General features: G+C 40.9%; 1 protein-coding gene across 6 annotated transcripts in view; it reads right to left on the bottom strand.

The window, feature by feature from the left end:
* The window catches only part of kiaa0825 (KIAA0825 ortholog), a 125,935-nt gene that overhangs the window by 83,160 nt on the left and 26,674 nt on the right, over nt 1–16,101 (bottom strand). For 5 of the 6 annotated variants that reach the window (XM_088407650.1, XM_088407667.1, XM_088407683.1 and 2 more), the window contains 6 exons: nt 15,156–15,433; nt 14,476–14,626; nt 12,492–12,682; nt 6,693–6,899; nt 6,508–6,618; nt 3,463–3,602 (listed from right to left, as the gene is read on the bottom strand). In XM_088407650.1, coding sequence (XP_088263776.1) covers nt 3,463–3,602; nt 6,508–6,618; nt 6,693–6,899; nt 12,492–12,682; nt 14,476–14,626; nt 15,156–15,433 — 1,078 coding nt within the window. The remainder of the gene's footprint in view (nt 1–3,462; nt 3,603–6,507; nt 6,619–6,692; nt 6,900–12,491; nt 12,683–14,475; nt 14,627–15,155; nt 15,434–16,101) is intronic. The other variant, XM_088407659.1, reaches the window with a different exon arrangement.

Genomic DNA, 16,101 nt, shown 5'->3' with positions numbered 1-16,101 from the left:
CAGTCCTATTGTGAAAGACGAACAGCATTTTATACGATATTATGACCCTGTGCTTTCCTTTATTTTTCGTCTTTCTTAGAATTGATTATTGTTAAATTATGCAGTTATTCTTCCAAAAATTATAACTTTTGTTCTCCTCAAAGGAAATATTGTCTATTTTTAATGATAGAAAGTCCAATTCAAGATTTTTTGACACCAAAATATGTTATAACATATGAATATAACAATTTGTTGCCCTGTTGAAAACACTAGTTTGGAGAATCCTTTCCTAATCCTTTAGTTTCATACATTTTGATTACCTTTCAAAAATTTTTGCTGCTGGGAAATGAAAGTTGAGACCTTAGGAGGTTGTCTTGTAGAAATCCCCAAATCGACACCGTTGTCAAAAAATCCTATTTTCTTCATTAACTAATTTCAGTGACATAATCTGGTTTTGTCAAAACACATTACATTCATACAACATTCTTATCCTGCTCGTAAAGAATATATTATAATATTGTTGATCAATTTGTCAACATTGTCTTGTTATAAAGTTTTGAAACAGAGAGGTAAGGTTCTTTGTCAGAGTAACTGTGTGCCTATTTTTGGAAAATAAAATTTAAGATGATTAACCTGTTTTTAACCATAGCATAGTCGCGGCATAGTCGCTGAATCAAAATGACAACACTGGAAAAAAAGAAAAAAGCCATATACCCATTTTGAAAGCAATTTTATTTATTTATTTACAGTTTTAGAGGAAAAGAATCGAGATAAAAAAGCTTATTGTGGTCAAAGGGTTATGATGTATACCATACTAAACCGAATTTTGATTTTCAGTTTCTTTTTCCTTTCACAGAAAAGAAAAAAAAAACATTGGAAAATGTCAAGGCTCAAGAAGACACGTGTTAACAGAATGGACGAACAAAAGGCATTGTGGATTAGAAAGGCAAGAAAAACTCACATCTGTGTTGGATGATTGTGGGGGTTCAAAAAAAAGAAAGAAGCAAATTTCAAAGCTCTCTAGCTGTGGGATGTATAACACATGGAGACAGGAAGTGAAAGAGAAGAGGTTTTGACAGGGTGTCCTTGTGGGGCTAGCTGTCTAAGCACACGGCTGATGGAGGTGTGTGTGTAACTCCTATATATGTCTATACACAGTACAGATATTGTCTTCTAAGGGTGTGTGTTAAGTTGACAGGGGTTGCTGAGCAGAGACCCGTTGCTCCAGAGGTGGCAGACATCCAGCGGTCTGTCAGAGATGACATCTATTTGAGTAGTGCGTGAAACACTACAGTCAGGAGTCTCATGAGATTTTAGTAGGGTTCTACATCAAAAGTAATACTTTGTAATTATTTGAAAACCCGTGCACTCTTGAGGAGGACGAATGGTGCTTTCTTTGGGTGAACTATGAATTGCTGTATTTTGAATAGAACAGGCAAGATTTTTAGTCCCATGCATAGCCATTAAGAATAAGCTGGATAACGGACAGCTTAGAAGCAACAGCACCCCTCAAGATCCAAATAAGGACTGATTTCTTATATGTGATATCATTCACTTTTTCCTACTCATGCACAATACATCATACACTCTTAAGTGTTGAACCAAGCCGACCTATAATGTCGGTTATGCCACTATCTTGTTCTCTGCCTTTCTGGTAATTGGTCCTTGAGGAGAAAGTGTTCTGGGTATCAGTGATGTGACCGTGACAATCCGTAGGAACAAGAATGAGAACAAAGAAGGTTCTCTGATTATGGCGCAGCATATATCTTTTTAGAAAAAAAAAACAAATAATATGACTTTGTTTCAGGAAAACAAGTATGCAGGAAATCTTATTGAACAACTGCTATCAAAGAAGAGAAATTAAAAAAAAATATGAACAACCAACTACAGTATATAATTTAAAAAAAAACAAAAAAAAACCAGCTGGATCAAGGATAACCCACGTTTGGTCAAACATGGAATGATCCACCACTTGGGTCATGTTGACAACTTTCTGAGTTGTTTTTGTTGTTGTTGGTAATCCGATTTTTGAGATTTTGTATAAATCTTAAAAGAAAATTACCCAATGGTTGAGTTATTTTGTGCAACTCATCTGAAAAAGTTGGGTCAAACTCACAAATGCATTGAGTGACACAAATTTGGTCATTTTTGACCTAGCTGTTTTTAGAGTCAATCAAGCTAACTTTTTGGATTAAACGTATAACACAAAAAGTTGGGTCTGCCCCTTTTTAATCCATCTTGGGTTTTTTTTAACCCTACTGCTTTTAAGAGTGTATGGGACATGTGGCGTAAACTACACAGACGTGCCCACATATGGATGCACATGTGTAGAGATGTTGTTGTATCATTTTTGAAAAATTGTTGACTAAAAACTAATTTAAGGGCATTCATTTGTATTTCAGATTGTGAGTACGACTAACTTTATTATCTGAGTACACCAAATGTATTTGCTTTAATTGGTTTTCAGATTTGTTTGAGGAAATGTTCAAAACTCCCTACTTTTTCTTGAAACATTTTTATATATATATATATTTCTGTGAACTGTACGAGTACTATCATACAAAGATTCTGTGGCCTGTGAAACTGGATAAAAACAATTACTCAAGCATTGCTACAAGAAGATGAGTTAGGCTTTTATAAAAAATAAATAAATAAATACATGCGCAAAGAAAGCAGACAATAAAAGAAGCTAGCAGCATGTGGTGACCTAACACTTTATTATGACACCTTGTGCTGCTTTTCCTTTTCATTTGGCCCCAATTTGTATACCCACACACAGCAAACACATCTGCTTATGGGAGTGTAAGCTTTCAGTCACGTCTCCGTCTTCCCACTTTTCGCTTAATTAGGCCGTCAATGCGGTACCACGTAAGAGTCAGCGTTTCCTATGTTGATATACGACGTGGCGCGGAGGCATCCCAGCGCCTCGGAGCCAGACTCTCTGGTCAAGCAAGAGAACGCAATGAGAACACAGTGAGAGTTGTTATTAATGAGGTCACTATAATGTGAATTAATGTGCGAATGCACAACAGTCTTTAAAGGTTAGACTGTTGCCAGTAGAGGGGAGAGAAGGAAGAATGCAAAATCTTTAAAGGTCAGCATATGTGCTCTGGTTGGGTCTGTTGAGTGTTTATTACTGCGCTCCATTGATTTAGTGGCGTTGATGACCAAGGTGAGGATGATGGGGATGATGATGACAAAGATGATGATAATGATGGCCTAATAAAATGAGAAGGAGGTCATATCATGTCTCTAAAAGTTACAACCTTATTACTCAGAGCATTGGGTAATATGCATTAGTCAAAACTTTTATACCGGTATTTTGTTGAAGAAACTAATTTTTTTTTTTTTGTAGATTTTTGTTTGTTCGTTTTTTTGGGGGGAATGGAGGAATAGTAGACAGACAAATTTAAGTATTATCTTAAACCATAATGCTTCAGATAAGGGTCAGTTTCCATGAAGTAGAATAAACACAATACTTACAAGAGTTTTCTAGGAGCATACGGGGCAGGTGACAGTCTCTGTGAAGCAACATTCGTAGAAGCAACCCGGGATTGCTTCCCGGGTCAGAGGTCAACAGCCGGAGCTGCCATGCAGATGGTTCCTGGCCCATAAGGCCATCCCTGAGAGTGGAGAAATAGAAAAACAAGTTGACAGTTTTGCAGTGTCAGGTGAGAGACAAGAAAGGAGGGAATTCACTATTGTGGATGAGAAGGACAGAATTCATACAGGATATGTCCTGAATTGTAGCATGTACTGTATAGTAGAATGAACGAACACAGCACAATGGAACCTAAATTCAAAGTGCAGTTCGACTAATGTTCCCTTTGGAAAATGTTTCGAAAATATAGACTACAGCTCAGTGAAAAAAATTGAAAAACTGAAAATTTGGTTGAACTGAAATAAACTAGTCTTAAGGGTGAATATCCATTTTCTATAGCCACTTGTTCTCATTAAGGTCGCTGTCAGTGTGAATACTGCAATACCAAAATCATGCTATTTGGTGAAAAAAAAACTGGGAAACCACACAAAGCAATACAAATGAACAGGGTTTGTGATGCTAAATTCCTTAGGGTAACAACAGATGATAGGTTCAACCGGAAATAACAACTACAGTCCAATTTTAAGCAGTAGTCATTTTTCCCCTGTTTTTACTAATGTAACTATATGGAATACTGCTATTTACTTTTACTGGAAACATATTTGAAAAAATAGGTACTCTTGAGTACAAATTTTTGTTACTTTACCCACTACTGAATCTCCACTGCTGAAGTGGAAAATTTCCATTGTTTCGTCTGGGAAAAAGTCTTTCAAAACCCTTAAAGTATAGTTCAGGAACCAGTTGGGTTAAACCTTTGTGGTACCCCTGTACTTTGAATATATGCAACAAGGTTAAAATCCTTCAGTGTCCCTCAGCCTACTCAGCAAATGTCTTCCCTCTCACTAGTATTTATAATGTGCACCGGGAAGGAATTAGCTCTAATCGCGGCCAGCTAAAAGCAAATTAACATTTGGGAGACAGCCAAATACATGAATATACAGCACTACCCCCCTCCTACATCTTTTGTATAACCAAGAGGCTGCAGCCAGCTGCGGGTAATGAGCCGTATCCTTGGTGTGTGCAAACGTGGGTGTGTACACCACTCAGTGTGTATGCTTGTGGTTGGGTATACATGCAAGTGTGAGGGCATGCTGACGTGTGTGTCAATGTGTGTGCGCGTGTGTGCCTGCATGCTACTTTATACATCTCAATAAAATCTAATGGAAGGCATGGCCAGAGTTTGTCTGAGGCGCAAGGAGGCGGGAGGCTTCACAGGGGACATCTACACAGAAATTAACCATTCTATTTGAGTCGGAAAGCTACGGCGGGGTGCACCCCGCTGCTTGACTGAGGCAAACTATGCCTCCATCTGACAGAGCAATTTATGATGTCAGTGCTGCCGCAAATCCAGACGAAATCCTCTTTTAACTGCACTGATAAATCTCGGCGGCTACGGCGCACAGTTGGCTTGCAGAATCTCAAACACACACATACGCAGACTTACACAAAAAGTGAGAGACAGAGACAGACAAAGAGGAAGACAGATGTGGCAGCGGTACAATACTTCAAGTAACACATATTTGCAGGCAAACGGTGCAGCAATACATGTAGACACCCAATCCATGAGCACATGCATATAGTATTTATTTTCTACACAAAAAATTGAATTTACTCAAAATGAGATGAAAAACATCGTGAGAAAAACATCGGAATACTTATAATAATACTTATAATCGGAATATTAAAAAATACATTAAACATATACTGTACTTAAAAAATGTGACATTATTTACTACAGCTATCTGGCAAAATAAAATTAAGTCAGTTTAACAAGATTTTTTTTCAATGTATCAGGGTATACTGAAATTATTGAGTAACTAAATATAGTTGTGAGATTCTTTTTTGTTTTGTCTGCTTAACTGTATCATACTGGCATCCAATAGCCGAGTCACACATAGTACAATTATGTTACTGGCAGTAAATATTATAGATTACTATTTTCAATTCATGTAACTTTTATTTTATAATGTTTTTGTGAGTCTGGAACGGATTTGCGGTATTTCCACTAATTTCAAAGAGAAATATTATTTGAAAACTATGTTTAGTGCCAAGCATGGTTACAGAAGGAATTGATTTAGCATCTTAACGGCACCACTGTACAGTATTTTGTTTAAAGCCTGTATGTCTGACTGGTATTTGTGTACTTTGTGATTGTATTATTGTTTCATTTGATAATCATAATTTCTTTTTTATTTTATTTTATGGCCTAAGGAAAGATTTGGTCTCTTGAGTCCCGGACCAGTACGAGGCAGTGTGGGCTTGGCTTTGAGCCTCTGGTGCCGTTGTACACAAAGAAACGAGGTTGGAACAAAAAAATAAAGAGGTCATAAAAATAAACTAATTCCCGATTGCCAGTACATTGGAGCATGAGTGCGGGGGTGAGTTTGATTTGTGCGCCATCAGCATGCAGTGACATCACCTCTGGCTGTGAGGAAGATTGCAGGGGAGGAAGGGGGGAGTCAAGGGTGAGGGGGTGAGTGATTGACTGCACCTTGGAGGTCACACAAGTAACTAGACACACGTGTAGGTATGATCACATGTACACATACACAACACGATATATAGTGGATGCCTGATGTGTACAGCCCTCATAAAGCATCAGCAAGAACCAAATGAGTGTCAGCGGTGAAGGTTTTTTTTGCAGCTTGCGTTATCATATCCGTACAGCGTGCAGCAGGTGAAACTATGAATACTGTGTATCTACATGTAAGCTGATGGAACCTCTACCGAAACATATTTTATTTTAATACTCCTCAACCTTTAATGTGATATAGGACCTGTAAAAACTGTTCTTTAATGGGCACTCTTTGCCGTAGTTTGCAATGGTGTCGAATTGCACTATCCTCCTCCAACTCAAAAAGGTGTGCGCGCATCATTCCCTTGGATGAAGTACATGTTATATATCGTGCCTTGCATTCACAACGTACTGTATGGATTGTTCTGAGAAGATGTTTGGTTGGAGAGCATTTAGCCAGTGGATCGCAGGCCTGTCCAACTGGTCTGGCGTTGACTCATTGGCATCATTATTCATAAATGTTCTGGAAAAGAGAGGGTTAAAACAGTAATTATGAAAAACACTATTTCAATAGCTAGCATTTTGCAACATACAAACCTATATAACAGAGGGAGGGGTGCAGTGCCAATGACGAGTACTGTCAGGAGTTGTTCGCACAAGCTATGGATCTGGTAGGGCCAGTCGAAGCCGCCCGCCACAATGGTGATTACTGAAGAAGGGTCACGGCGGAGTAAGGACTTAGGACTTTCACAAACGCTCCACATCAGCTGCTCCACAAACAGCAGCACTGCTGTGATGTCACATCTTGTATGAAGGAAAAAAAACAGATAGCTAATGTATAAATGTACTAACTAATATATTAACAGGATTTCTGGTGCCTTATGATGAACTATTTCTACAAAAAATCCACAAAACACACAGTGCCAATAAAAATTTAGCAAAGACAGTCTAATTGTGTTCAACACCGCCTTCAAATATTTAGCGAATGGTAAACAAAACCTCAAGTTATCAGCATTAAGAAGATTGCAGTATTGTACCTAATGCTAAAAAAACAAATGCTAATCAAAAGAAAATGTTTACTGTGTACATTTTTTTAATTCACATTACCGATGGCAAGTTTTTTGAAACAGGATTCTGACAAATAACGCAGAGCAAGACCTGCTACCAGCATTACTGATGAAAACACATCTTAAAAATAGTCTATTGTGCAAAGCTGGGGAAATTAACAAAAGCTGGTTATAGTGTTTGCTTCTGAGTTATATAGCTTTAGTCTTACCAACTGAAGATTGTTAAAATGCTTCAAGAATAAAATTATGATGCTCTTCAACTGAAATTGTAAATTGTACTATTACTTGGAGCAGCGTGATGGCCATAAGGGTTCGTAAACTGGTGCTAAACCATAGTCGGAGAAGGAAAATTTATTGAACTGTGTTGCGTTTTTAGCTATCAAGCAGCACGTTGTATTCGGGAGGAAAAGATGACGATTGAGAGAGATATATAATCTTTAGCCTTCAGGGCATAGTTTATTCAATACCGCTGCTGGCCACACGTCAGGCTCCGTACAACTGCAGCTCAAAAAAAAAAAACACACTACGAGCGCACAGGAAGGAAGTTCCAGATACGGTAGCCCAGAAGTAACCCAAATAAATACAGCGCCCTCCTATGGCACAACTCTTAGTCAGTAATACAAACATAAATAAAACTGTGGACACATCTGTCATTCACATTCAACACCCCCACTTGTTCACAGGTTCTTGAATTCAATATGAAACAAAACAAATGAACTTTCTGCTACCAATAAACAAAAACAAAATCAACGTGGGCTCTGTGTCTCATTTCAAACTCCAAAAATAACAGATTCAAACTTCTGCAGTTTCATCTTGGTTACAGGTTTGGTCATAATGTCAGCCATCATATCATCCGTAGGACAGTAAACCAACGTTACTCTCCCCTCACTTACAGTGGACCTGATAAAATGGTATTTTATATCCACATGTTTAGCCCTCTGTCTGTTTACAGGGTTTTTAGCAAGAGCGATTGTTCCTTGGTTGTCCTCGTGTACAATTGGCTGTGTATACTTGTAACTGTCAATACCCTCTAGCAACTGCTCTAGGTATAAACACTCTTGTATGGTAGAAGCCAGTGCCATGTATTCTGCCTCACATGTTGAAAGGGCAACCGTAGGTTGTTTCTTAGATTTCCATGACACTGGTGAGCTGGTTTTATTGAGATATATACAGTATCCCGTGGTACTGCGCCTGTCGCTGGTATCAGATGCCCAGTCAGCATCACTATAGGCTTGTATGCCTAGTTTCTCATTGTCGTTTCTTCTGAAACATAGACCTTTATCAGCAGTGCCTTTGAGATACCTTAGAACATGTTTAACAGTAACCCACTGCTCCTCTGTAGGCTCAGCAAAATACTGTGATAGTCTGCTCACTACAAAGCTCAAGTCTGGTCTGGTACAAGTGGATAGGTATATCAGGCTGCCTACAGCCTCCCGGTACAGTCTGAAATCATCCATCTTTACAGCATCCACAGAATATTCAAGCTTCTGATCACAGGGTGTTTCTCTAGTTCTACAGTTTTGCATGTTAAAACGCTGTAACACCTTGTTAATGTACCTTTCTTGTGACATTTTTACACATCCATTTGACTGACAGAAATCGATACCCAGAAAATGTTTAAGGCAACCCAGATCTTTCATCTTAAACTTTCCTGCGAGCACCTCTTTCACTTCTCTTAGAACCATCTCATTGTTGGCTGCAATGATCAAGTCATCGACCCATATGATTATGATCACCTTTTCGTCTTTTGACTCTTTTTCATAAACACAGTGGTCGGCTGGATTTTGTGTGAACCCGTCCTCAATTAGACAGTCATGTAACACTCTGTTCCAGTTACGCCCAGATTGTTTAAGGCCATAAAGTGACTTTTCAAGCTTATAGACTAGACCATCATCTTTCTCTTCATAACCCTCTGGTGGATTCATGTAGATTTCATAGTCTATGGGCGCGTGCAAATAAGCTGTTTTTACATCCATCTGGTGTGTTAGTAGATTCTCCTGGACCGCTTTTTGTAACAGCACCCTGACACTCGTAATGTTTGCTGTGGGTGAAAACGTTTCCCCATAATCTATTCCCATCACCTGGTTGTATCCCTTAGCCACAAATCTTGCTTTGTATTTGTCTTCTCCATTTACATCACTCTTGATGGAGTAAACCCATTTACCCCCCACTGTTTTCTTGCCTACTGGTAGGGTTGTCACAGTAAATGTGTTGTTGTCGTTTAACGACTGGACCTCCTCATCCATTGCTTTCCTCCATTCTTTAGAGTTAGCCGATCTCATAGCTTCCCTAAAGGTTTGTGGAACACCACATACAGCCCTGTAACAGTAATCTACTGTAGTGTGAACCACATCATTATCACTGTCTTCAGATACATAGTCATTTAAGTGACTTGGTTTCCTCCTCTCTCTGGTCGGATACCTTTTGTTCTCAGGTTCAACAACTGTTACACTCTGTTGTGCTAGATTACCGCTAGGTGCATCCATATTTTTTACACTTGGCTCGTGAGCCTCCTCTGCGCTTTTCTTAACCTCCTGTGTGGTTTCCTTACCTCTAGGCTGTCTCACCCTGTCATATTCGTCATTTGGATTTGTCTCGCATGTTTGTGTCTGTTTCTCTACCACTGTTCTGCTTACAAACTTCACCAGCCTATGTTTAAGCACTCTGTTTATGTCTGGGTGATAAACGAAGTACGCCGGGCTGTTTTTGTCGTATCCTACAAAACGTCCCTGGTCACACCTGGAATCCAGTTTTCCCTTGTCTTGTTTATATGTGTAACATACCGAGCCAAATCTTTGCATTTTAGATAGGTTAGCCTTTTTGCCTGTCAGCAGCTGGTAAGGAGTCTGCCCTGTACGCCGGTTAAAACACCTGTTGCGTACAACCGCTGCTGTTTGTATTGCATAGTGCCATAGTGGTTTTGGTAGCTTACTCTCCACTAACATGCACCGACCCATCTCAAATAAAGTGCGCCAACCCCGCTCTGCAGTCCCGTTCTGGTGAGGTGAGTACGGAGCTGACGTCTCATGCCTGATTTTATTCTTTGTCATCAGTGTTTGAAAATCATTGCATGTATACTCACATCCGTTATCGCTCCTGAGACATAACACCTTCCCCCAAGGGGATACGTCTGCTAGAAACTTCTCAGTAGCTAACACGGTGTCACTTTTCCTTTTCAGAAAATATACAAACACTGCACCTGAGTAGTCATCAGTGAATGACTGCACATATCTGTAACCATCAATTGACTCTGTGGTCACAGGACCTGCAAGGTCTGTGTGGACTAACTGTAAGGGTGCCTTTGCTCTAGTATCAGGATCTCTGTTTCTCGTTTGTACAAACTTTCCCTGTATACATACTTCGCACTCTTGTTCAGGCCTACATGCCTTACCTTTGATTTTCATGCCATCAACCACATTTTGCAGCTTTAGAACATCATCGTAGTTGCAGTGGCCTAATATCTCGTGCCATGTTTGAATGTCATGACATGCATTACAGTTGTCAACAGTAGACTCACCCCCAGTATGCAAATAATACAACTTGTTATACACATGTATATCAAACCTGGTACCGTTCTTTGTTATCAGTGCATCCCTGCCTTCCTTGAAAACGACCGTGGCTCCTCTCGCAGTGCCTGCCTTCACTGAAAAGATATCTTGTGGGTATGATGGTATGAATAAAGCGTCTCTCAGCGTCGCCTTTTGTCGCTGTCCTTTATTGTCTATCAGGCAAACCTCAGCAAGCCCTCTCTTCTGTGCGACCCCGCTGCAACGGGTGCCGTCTGCCAACTCAACGCTGTGCTTTTCCGGTCTGAATGTGTTGTCAAAGTTTTTAAACCTGGTCACGTCGGTGATGATGTGGGACGTGGCTCCGGTGTCCACCATCAGTCCTCTCTCCTGGATGCCGCCTTCTGGCTGCTGTTGGGTGCTGATGTCGACGTCCCTCGTCTTGAACGCGAAGTCCTCGTCACCATCTCCTCCCGAGGCTTTACATGCTCCATCCTGTCGCTCTTTACTGTCCTTGTCCTTGCGCCTGCATGTGGCGTCTTTGTGTGTGTCACTACGGCAGCGACTACACCATGTCTTCTGTCGACAATCTTTAGCTCGATGGCCCTTTATGCCGCACTTGAAGCACACCATGTCTGTGTCGTCTTTCTGCCGGTCACGTCCATTTGTTTTGGTGGGCCGCCTCACACTTCTACCCTGAGTCTTCATTACACTGTCACTTGACTCAGCGCGTATATTTTCAGTTTCCTCAAAACTTCTTAGCTTAGTTTTGAAATCTGCAAACGTTATATTATCATCTGTGTGCGCTACATGTATGGCGAATGGCTTATAATTCTCAGGCAGTCCTTTCAGTATCATAGCCACAAGCAGACCATCTCCCAATGTCTCACCTGCATTCCGCAGTGCTGTTATGGCGGTTTCAGCTCTAATAATATAGTCCATAACACTCTCGTTGTCGGCCTTTTGAAGCGACGTTAGCGTGGTGTATAGGTTGATTATGCGGGGTTTTCCCTTCCCGGCATAATACTCTCTCAATATTTTTAGAGCCTTTCTTCCGTCGTTGGGTGCATCCCTCATAATCAGTGAGAGACTCTTATCATCCAAGAGTAGTATCATCTCGGCATATGCGTCTGCATTTTTCTTCTCGTCGGCTGCTCTTTGTTCATCTCCAGCCGGTTCTCTCAGGACCGTGTCCTTCAGCCCTAGTAGGTGGAAGTGTCCCAACATCTTGGTCTCCCACAGCTCATATTTTCTCTCATCTCCGTCAAATGCCAGTCGAGGCAACCTGCTTGTCCCTCGGTGATCCATGATGCTAGCCTGCTCCTGCTACGCTAGCCCGTCGGCACACTTCTCGTGTTTTCTCTACACGGTGGAAGTCGGCAAACTTTTCTCCCGAACAACTCCTGGGCCCATAACCTGTTGCGTTTTTAGCTATCAAGCAGCACGTTGTATTCGGGAGGAAAAGATGACGATTGAGAGAGATATATAATCTTTAGCCTTCAGGGCATAGTTTATTCAATACCGCTGCTGGCCACACGTCAGGCTCCGTACAACTGCAGCTCAAAAAAAAAAAACACACTACGAGCGCACAGGAAGGAAGTTCCAGATACGGTAGCCCAGAAGTAACCCAAATAAATACAGCGCCCTCCTATGGCACAACTCTTAGTCAGTAATACAAACATAAATAAAACTGTGGACACATCTGTCATTCACATTCAACAAACTGAAAAAACAATTGTAGTTATAATGAAATAAAGTGGAAGTAAATGGTTATTTTGGGACACCCCATATGATACTTATGACAGTAATGTTTCTACAAGTACCTTATCTGCAGGTGTCTCTTATATGAAGGCTGGGCCCTGGCGTATCTTTGCACCAGCACCTGTAGCGTCTCGAACAACACTTGGCCGAGCAACTCTTTGGCCAACTGTGGCGGGAGGATGGTCCACAGATCAGTACGAAGACCACACAGAAAGTAGAACCACATCTGCAGTGAGAAGGAACAGCGTTCACCCTGTGAGAGAATAAGGAAGATATGAAGATATACTGTATTGTGAAATGGTCACTGACAGAGACAAAAGGAGGAAAAAATAAGAATCAATGATGAAGAGAGAAACAAAAGAGAAGAAAAGGATCGGAGCGAGAATGTCTCAGTGGTCAGACCACCTGCACTCTGCACCTGGTTTCCTCTCCCACTGGGACTGTAGTGTTGACCTGGACGCATCACACTATCACTTTGAAAAAAAACGGAGAAATTAAAACCTTCTTTGAGAAAAATGAGAGCAAGGATATGGAGGTCCAACAATAAGCCATTGTACCATACATGGTGCTCTATACTGACACATTGTCAAAACTGCTCCACTTCTTCAGGTTAGCAGCTTCTCATTTTCTTTTCACTTCACTTCATCAATCTCATATTTTACTTCTTGTCTCTCCCTCTCCTACCTGGAGCAAGTCATTTAGGGATCTGTGTTTGATGGGAGCGTGACCGGACTCAATGTCCGGGATTAAGAAGCCATCCTGTGCCTGTGGACCCATGAGAACAAATCCAGACGCGCAAGACCTAAGAGTAGCTACGAGCACATGTTGAGGTTTGGATGGACTGTATTCAACTAAATTTAGTTGTAGAAAAGATCTTTGCAAAGAAGTTTGCATTTTGGCTTCAGTTATCTTTTTTTTTTCTCATTATTCAAATGTACACATGTGTTGTTAATATATGACATTAACTATTTCTCTCCAATCATACATCAGTGTCAATAACCTTGTGTAAGACAAAGGAGTTTGAATGCAAGTTGGAAAAAGGTGCTTTGCAGAGTTCTACGAGATCCAAGGCACGGAGAGAGAAATTTGATGCATCCATCTTCATACTTGAGAAACACTCACACATGCACACACACACACACACACACACACACACACGCGCGCTCACACACCAAATGCAATGCACAATGTAAGATGTGGCACCCCACACAAGTACTCAGCACAAATACACACAGGCGTGCTTGAACAAAAGCGCACACCTGCGCACAGCAGGTCTTCCCGACACCGCTGACCCAGAGAGGCAGGCAGGAACAAAGAGGCAAGAGCAGCGTATAGAAGGAAATAGGGGAGGTTTTGATTGGTTTAAGGGCATGAAGGCAGGGAAGTCACGGGGGCCCTTTTGCTACTTTCCAGACAGTCCCACTGTAGACTGCAGACTTCAGACAGCTGAACCCCTGGAGCCCCTGGGGGTAGCATGGAAGCCACAGATGTTCTCAGCAAGTTCATAGTAGAAGGTTCGGTGAGAAAGGGAAGGTGGGAATGAATAGAAAATATGAAATAAGATGCAGGAAAGCTCCAGAGGGTTCTGAAAATTCTACAGAATCTGAGTCAAACGGCAAGGTACAGAGGACTGTTCTTTTAACACTGATATGAATAAAATCAAAAGGTGCTGATCACAAAGTAAAAATAAATGAATAAATGCAACAACAGCAATTTTTCAATTTTATTGTAATGCAACTAACATTAACTTCAGTACTAAAAATGACTTGCCTAAGCTGTTTTGTCGCATCTTTAGAAAAAAATACTGAAATAGAGTGAAACCTTTAAAATTGCCGGTTTAGAGTAAGGCAAAACATTCTGCAGAACAATTCTAAATTCAAACTTGCACACATCAGCATAGTGCACAGCACCTCAATGCACCACATATGTTTTTAATTCAATCGGCATCGAATGATTAACCCTTAACTATTTTCATTTTTGCCGATTTCACAATCATATAAGCTGTTTTATACACAGCAAATGTTCTGCATGTTTACAACACTTTACCTCATAAAAGGGTTTGGGGTCAGCCCAGTGATGGCTCTCCGCATCCTGAAGCACACAGGTGGAACAAACTTGGATACAATAGCTGCTCAGTTGATCTTTTAAGGCGTCAATGGTTTGCTGGTACTTTTGGACTGGCAGCAAACTCAAGTGTCTGGGAAGACAGGAGGGCAAAACACTCCTATAAACTGCAGCGCTAGAACAAACACGAAGACTCACATGATTTATGGTAAAAGTTCAGTCGGACAGATTGTCCCCTTTAAATCTGCCTGCCTTGATACTTTCCAGAACGAGGTGAGAGGTTAACAGGGGGTGTAGGAAGCTTGAAAATGGGGGAATGACTGGTGAGGAGAGGAAAAGTACTTTACGACGCAGAAGGAGAACAGGCCTAGAGTAGGTGGAGGGGTATACAAGGCCAGAGGTGGAAAAACAGGAGTGTCAAGGGCAACTATGATGCCTTTGGAGGGGGTATATGGAGAGCAAAGGTTAAGGGGCTATTATGAGGCATAAAAACTTCCCAGATGTAGACACAATGTGGGTGTCATTACCACTTGTCAGTCATTCATTTCAAACTGCACCCTTGCTATTAATGTGATATGTAACATCTTGTGGTCCAACTTTCTAGCCTTATGTGACAAAACCAAGCTATATGACACATATATACTGTACAACATTCTGCTTACACTTTGACTAAGGTAGAGGATGCGTCTTTCAGCAGTGCATGGTAGTGCTCCAATCGCTGCAGTACATAAATGCAAGTGGCCATCACAGCAGGCAGGTTCCTCAGCGGTAGAGAGGATGGTACTTCCAGGGCTCTCTGCTCTAAACGACCCAGTACAGCTAATGTTCCCTGGCTACATGCCTCCACAAAGCTTGATCGAACATCCAGCAGAGCGCTGTCCCGGCAGGCGGCTGCCAGGGGTAGCAAGGCATCCAGCTCATCAACCACTGGAACACAAAACTGAGGGGAGAGAGACATAAAAATCCTAATAAGCCAGAAGAATGCATAAAAATAAAATAAAAAAAAAAAACATGCATTTACAGTACAGGGCAATCTTTGGGTGTACTTATAAGCACTTTACAATTATCTGCCTCATTAACCCACTACTCACACGAATACTGGGAGGCCTTCACTGCCTTGCTGAAGGACACTTGAGTGAAGAGATTGAACCTCTAACTGAAGGATTAAAGGATGCGACACTCCACTTCTTTAGCCTAACATTACAAAACACTTAAGTGCATGCACACAAATGTGGAGTAAGAGATGATTAAGCCCTTTTTTGCTCAGTTTTACAGTATTACTGAAATGGACCAAAAGCTCTTCAATAAAGTCAAATAAGTTTTGTCACTGAGGAAAAATGTCACCTCACTATGTACCATTAAAACGCAACAACACAATAATTTAGAGAAACACTGTAATCATTAACATACAACAGAAAAATATAAACAGTTTTAGCCACAGTAAATATGTTGCTCTTGTTATAGGAAAAAGTAATAAAGGAAATGATTGAAACAAGGTTATTATGGTTGACACAAAAGTATTCTTTTACCAGCAGGATTCTTGGTATTAGCATGAGTTTGACTAGTGCAGTCCTGCGGCAATAACTACAAATAAAGACGCACATTATC

The sequence above is a fragment of the Hippichthys cyanospilos genome, chromosome 1 (genome assembly GCF_059441005.1).
Source record: "Hippichthys cyanospilos isolate Australia breed blue-spotted pipefish chromosome 1, RoL_Hcya_1.0, whole genome shotgun sequence".
Classification (NCBI taxonomy): domain Eukaryota; kingdom Metazoa; phylum Chordata; class Actinopteri; order Syngnathiformes; family Syngnathidae; genus Hippichthys; species Hippichthys cyanospilos.
Note: the sequence above shows the minus strand (reverse complement) of the source record. Positions and strands in the feature narration are given on the sequence as shown.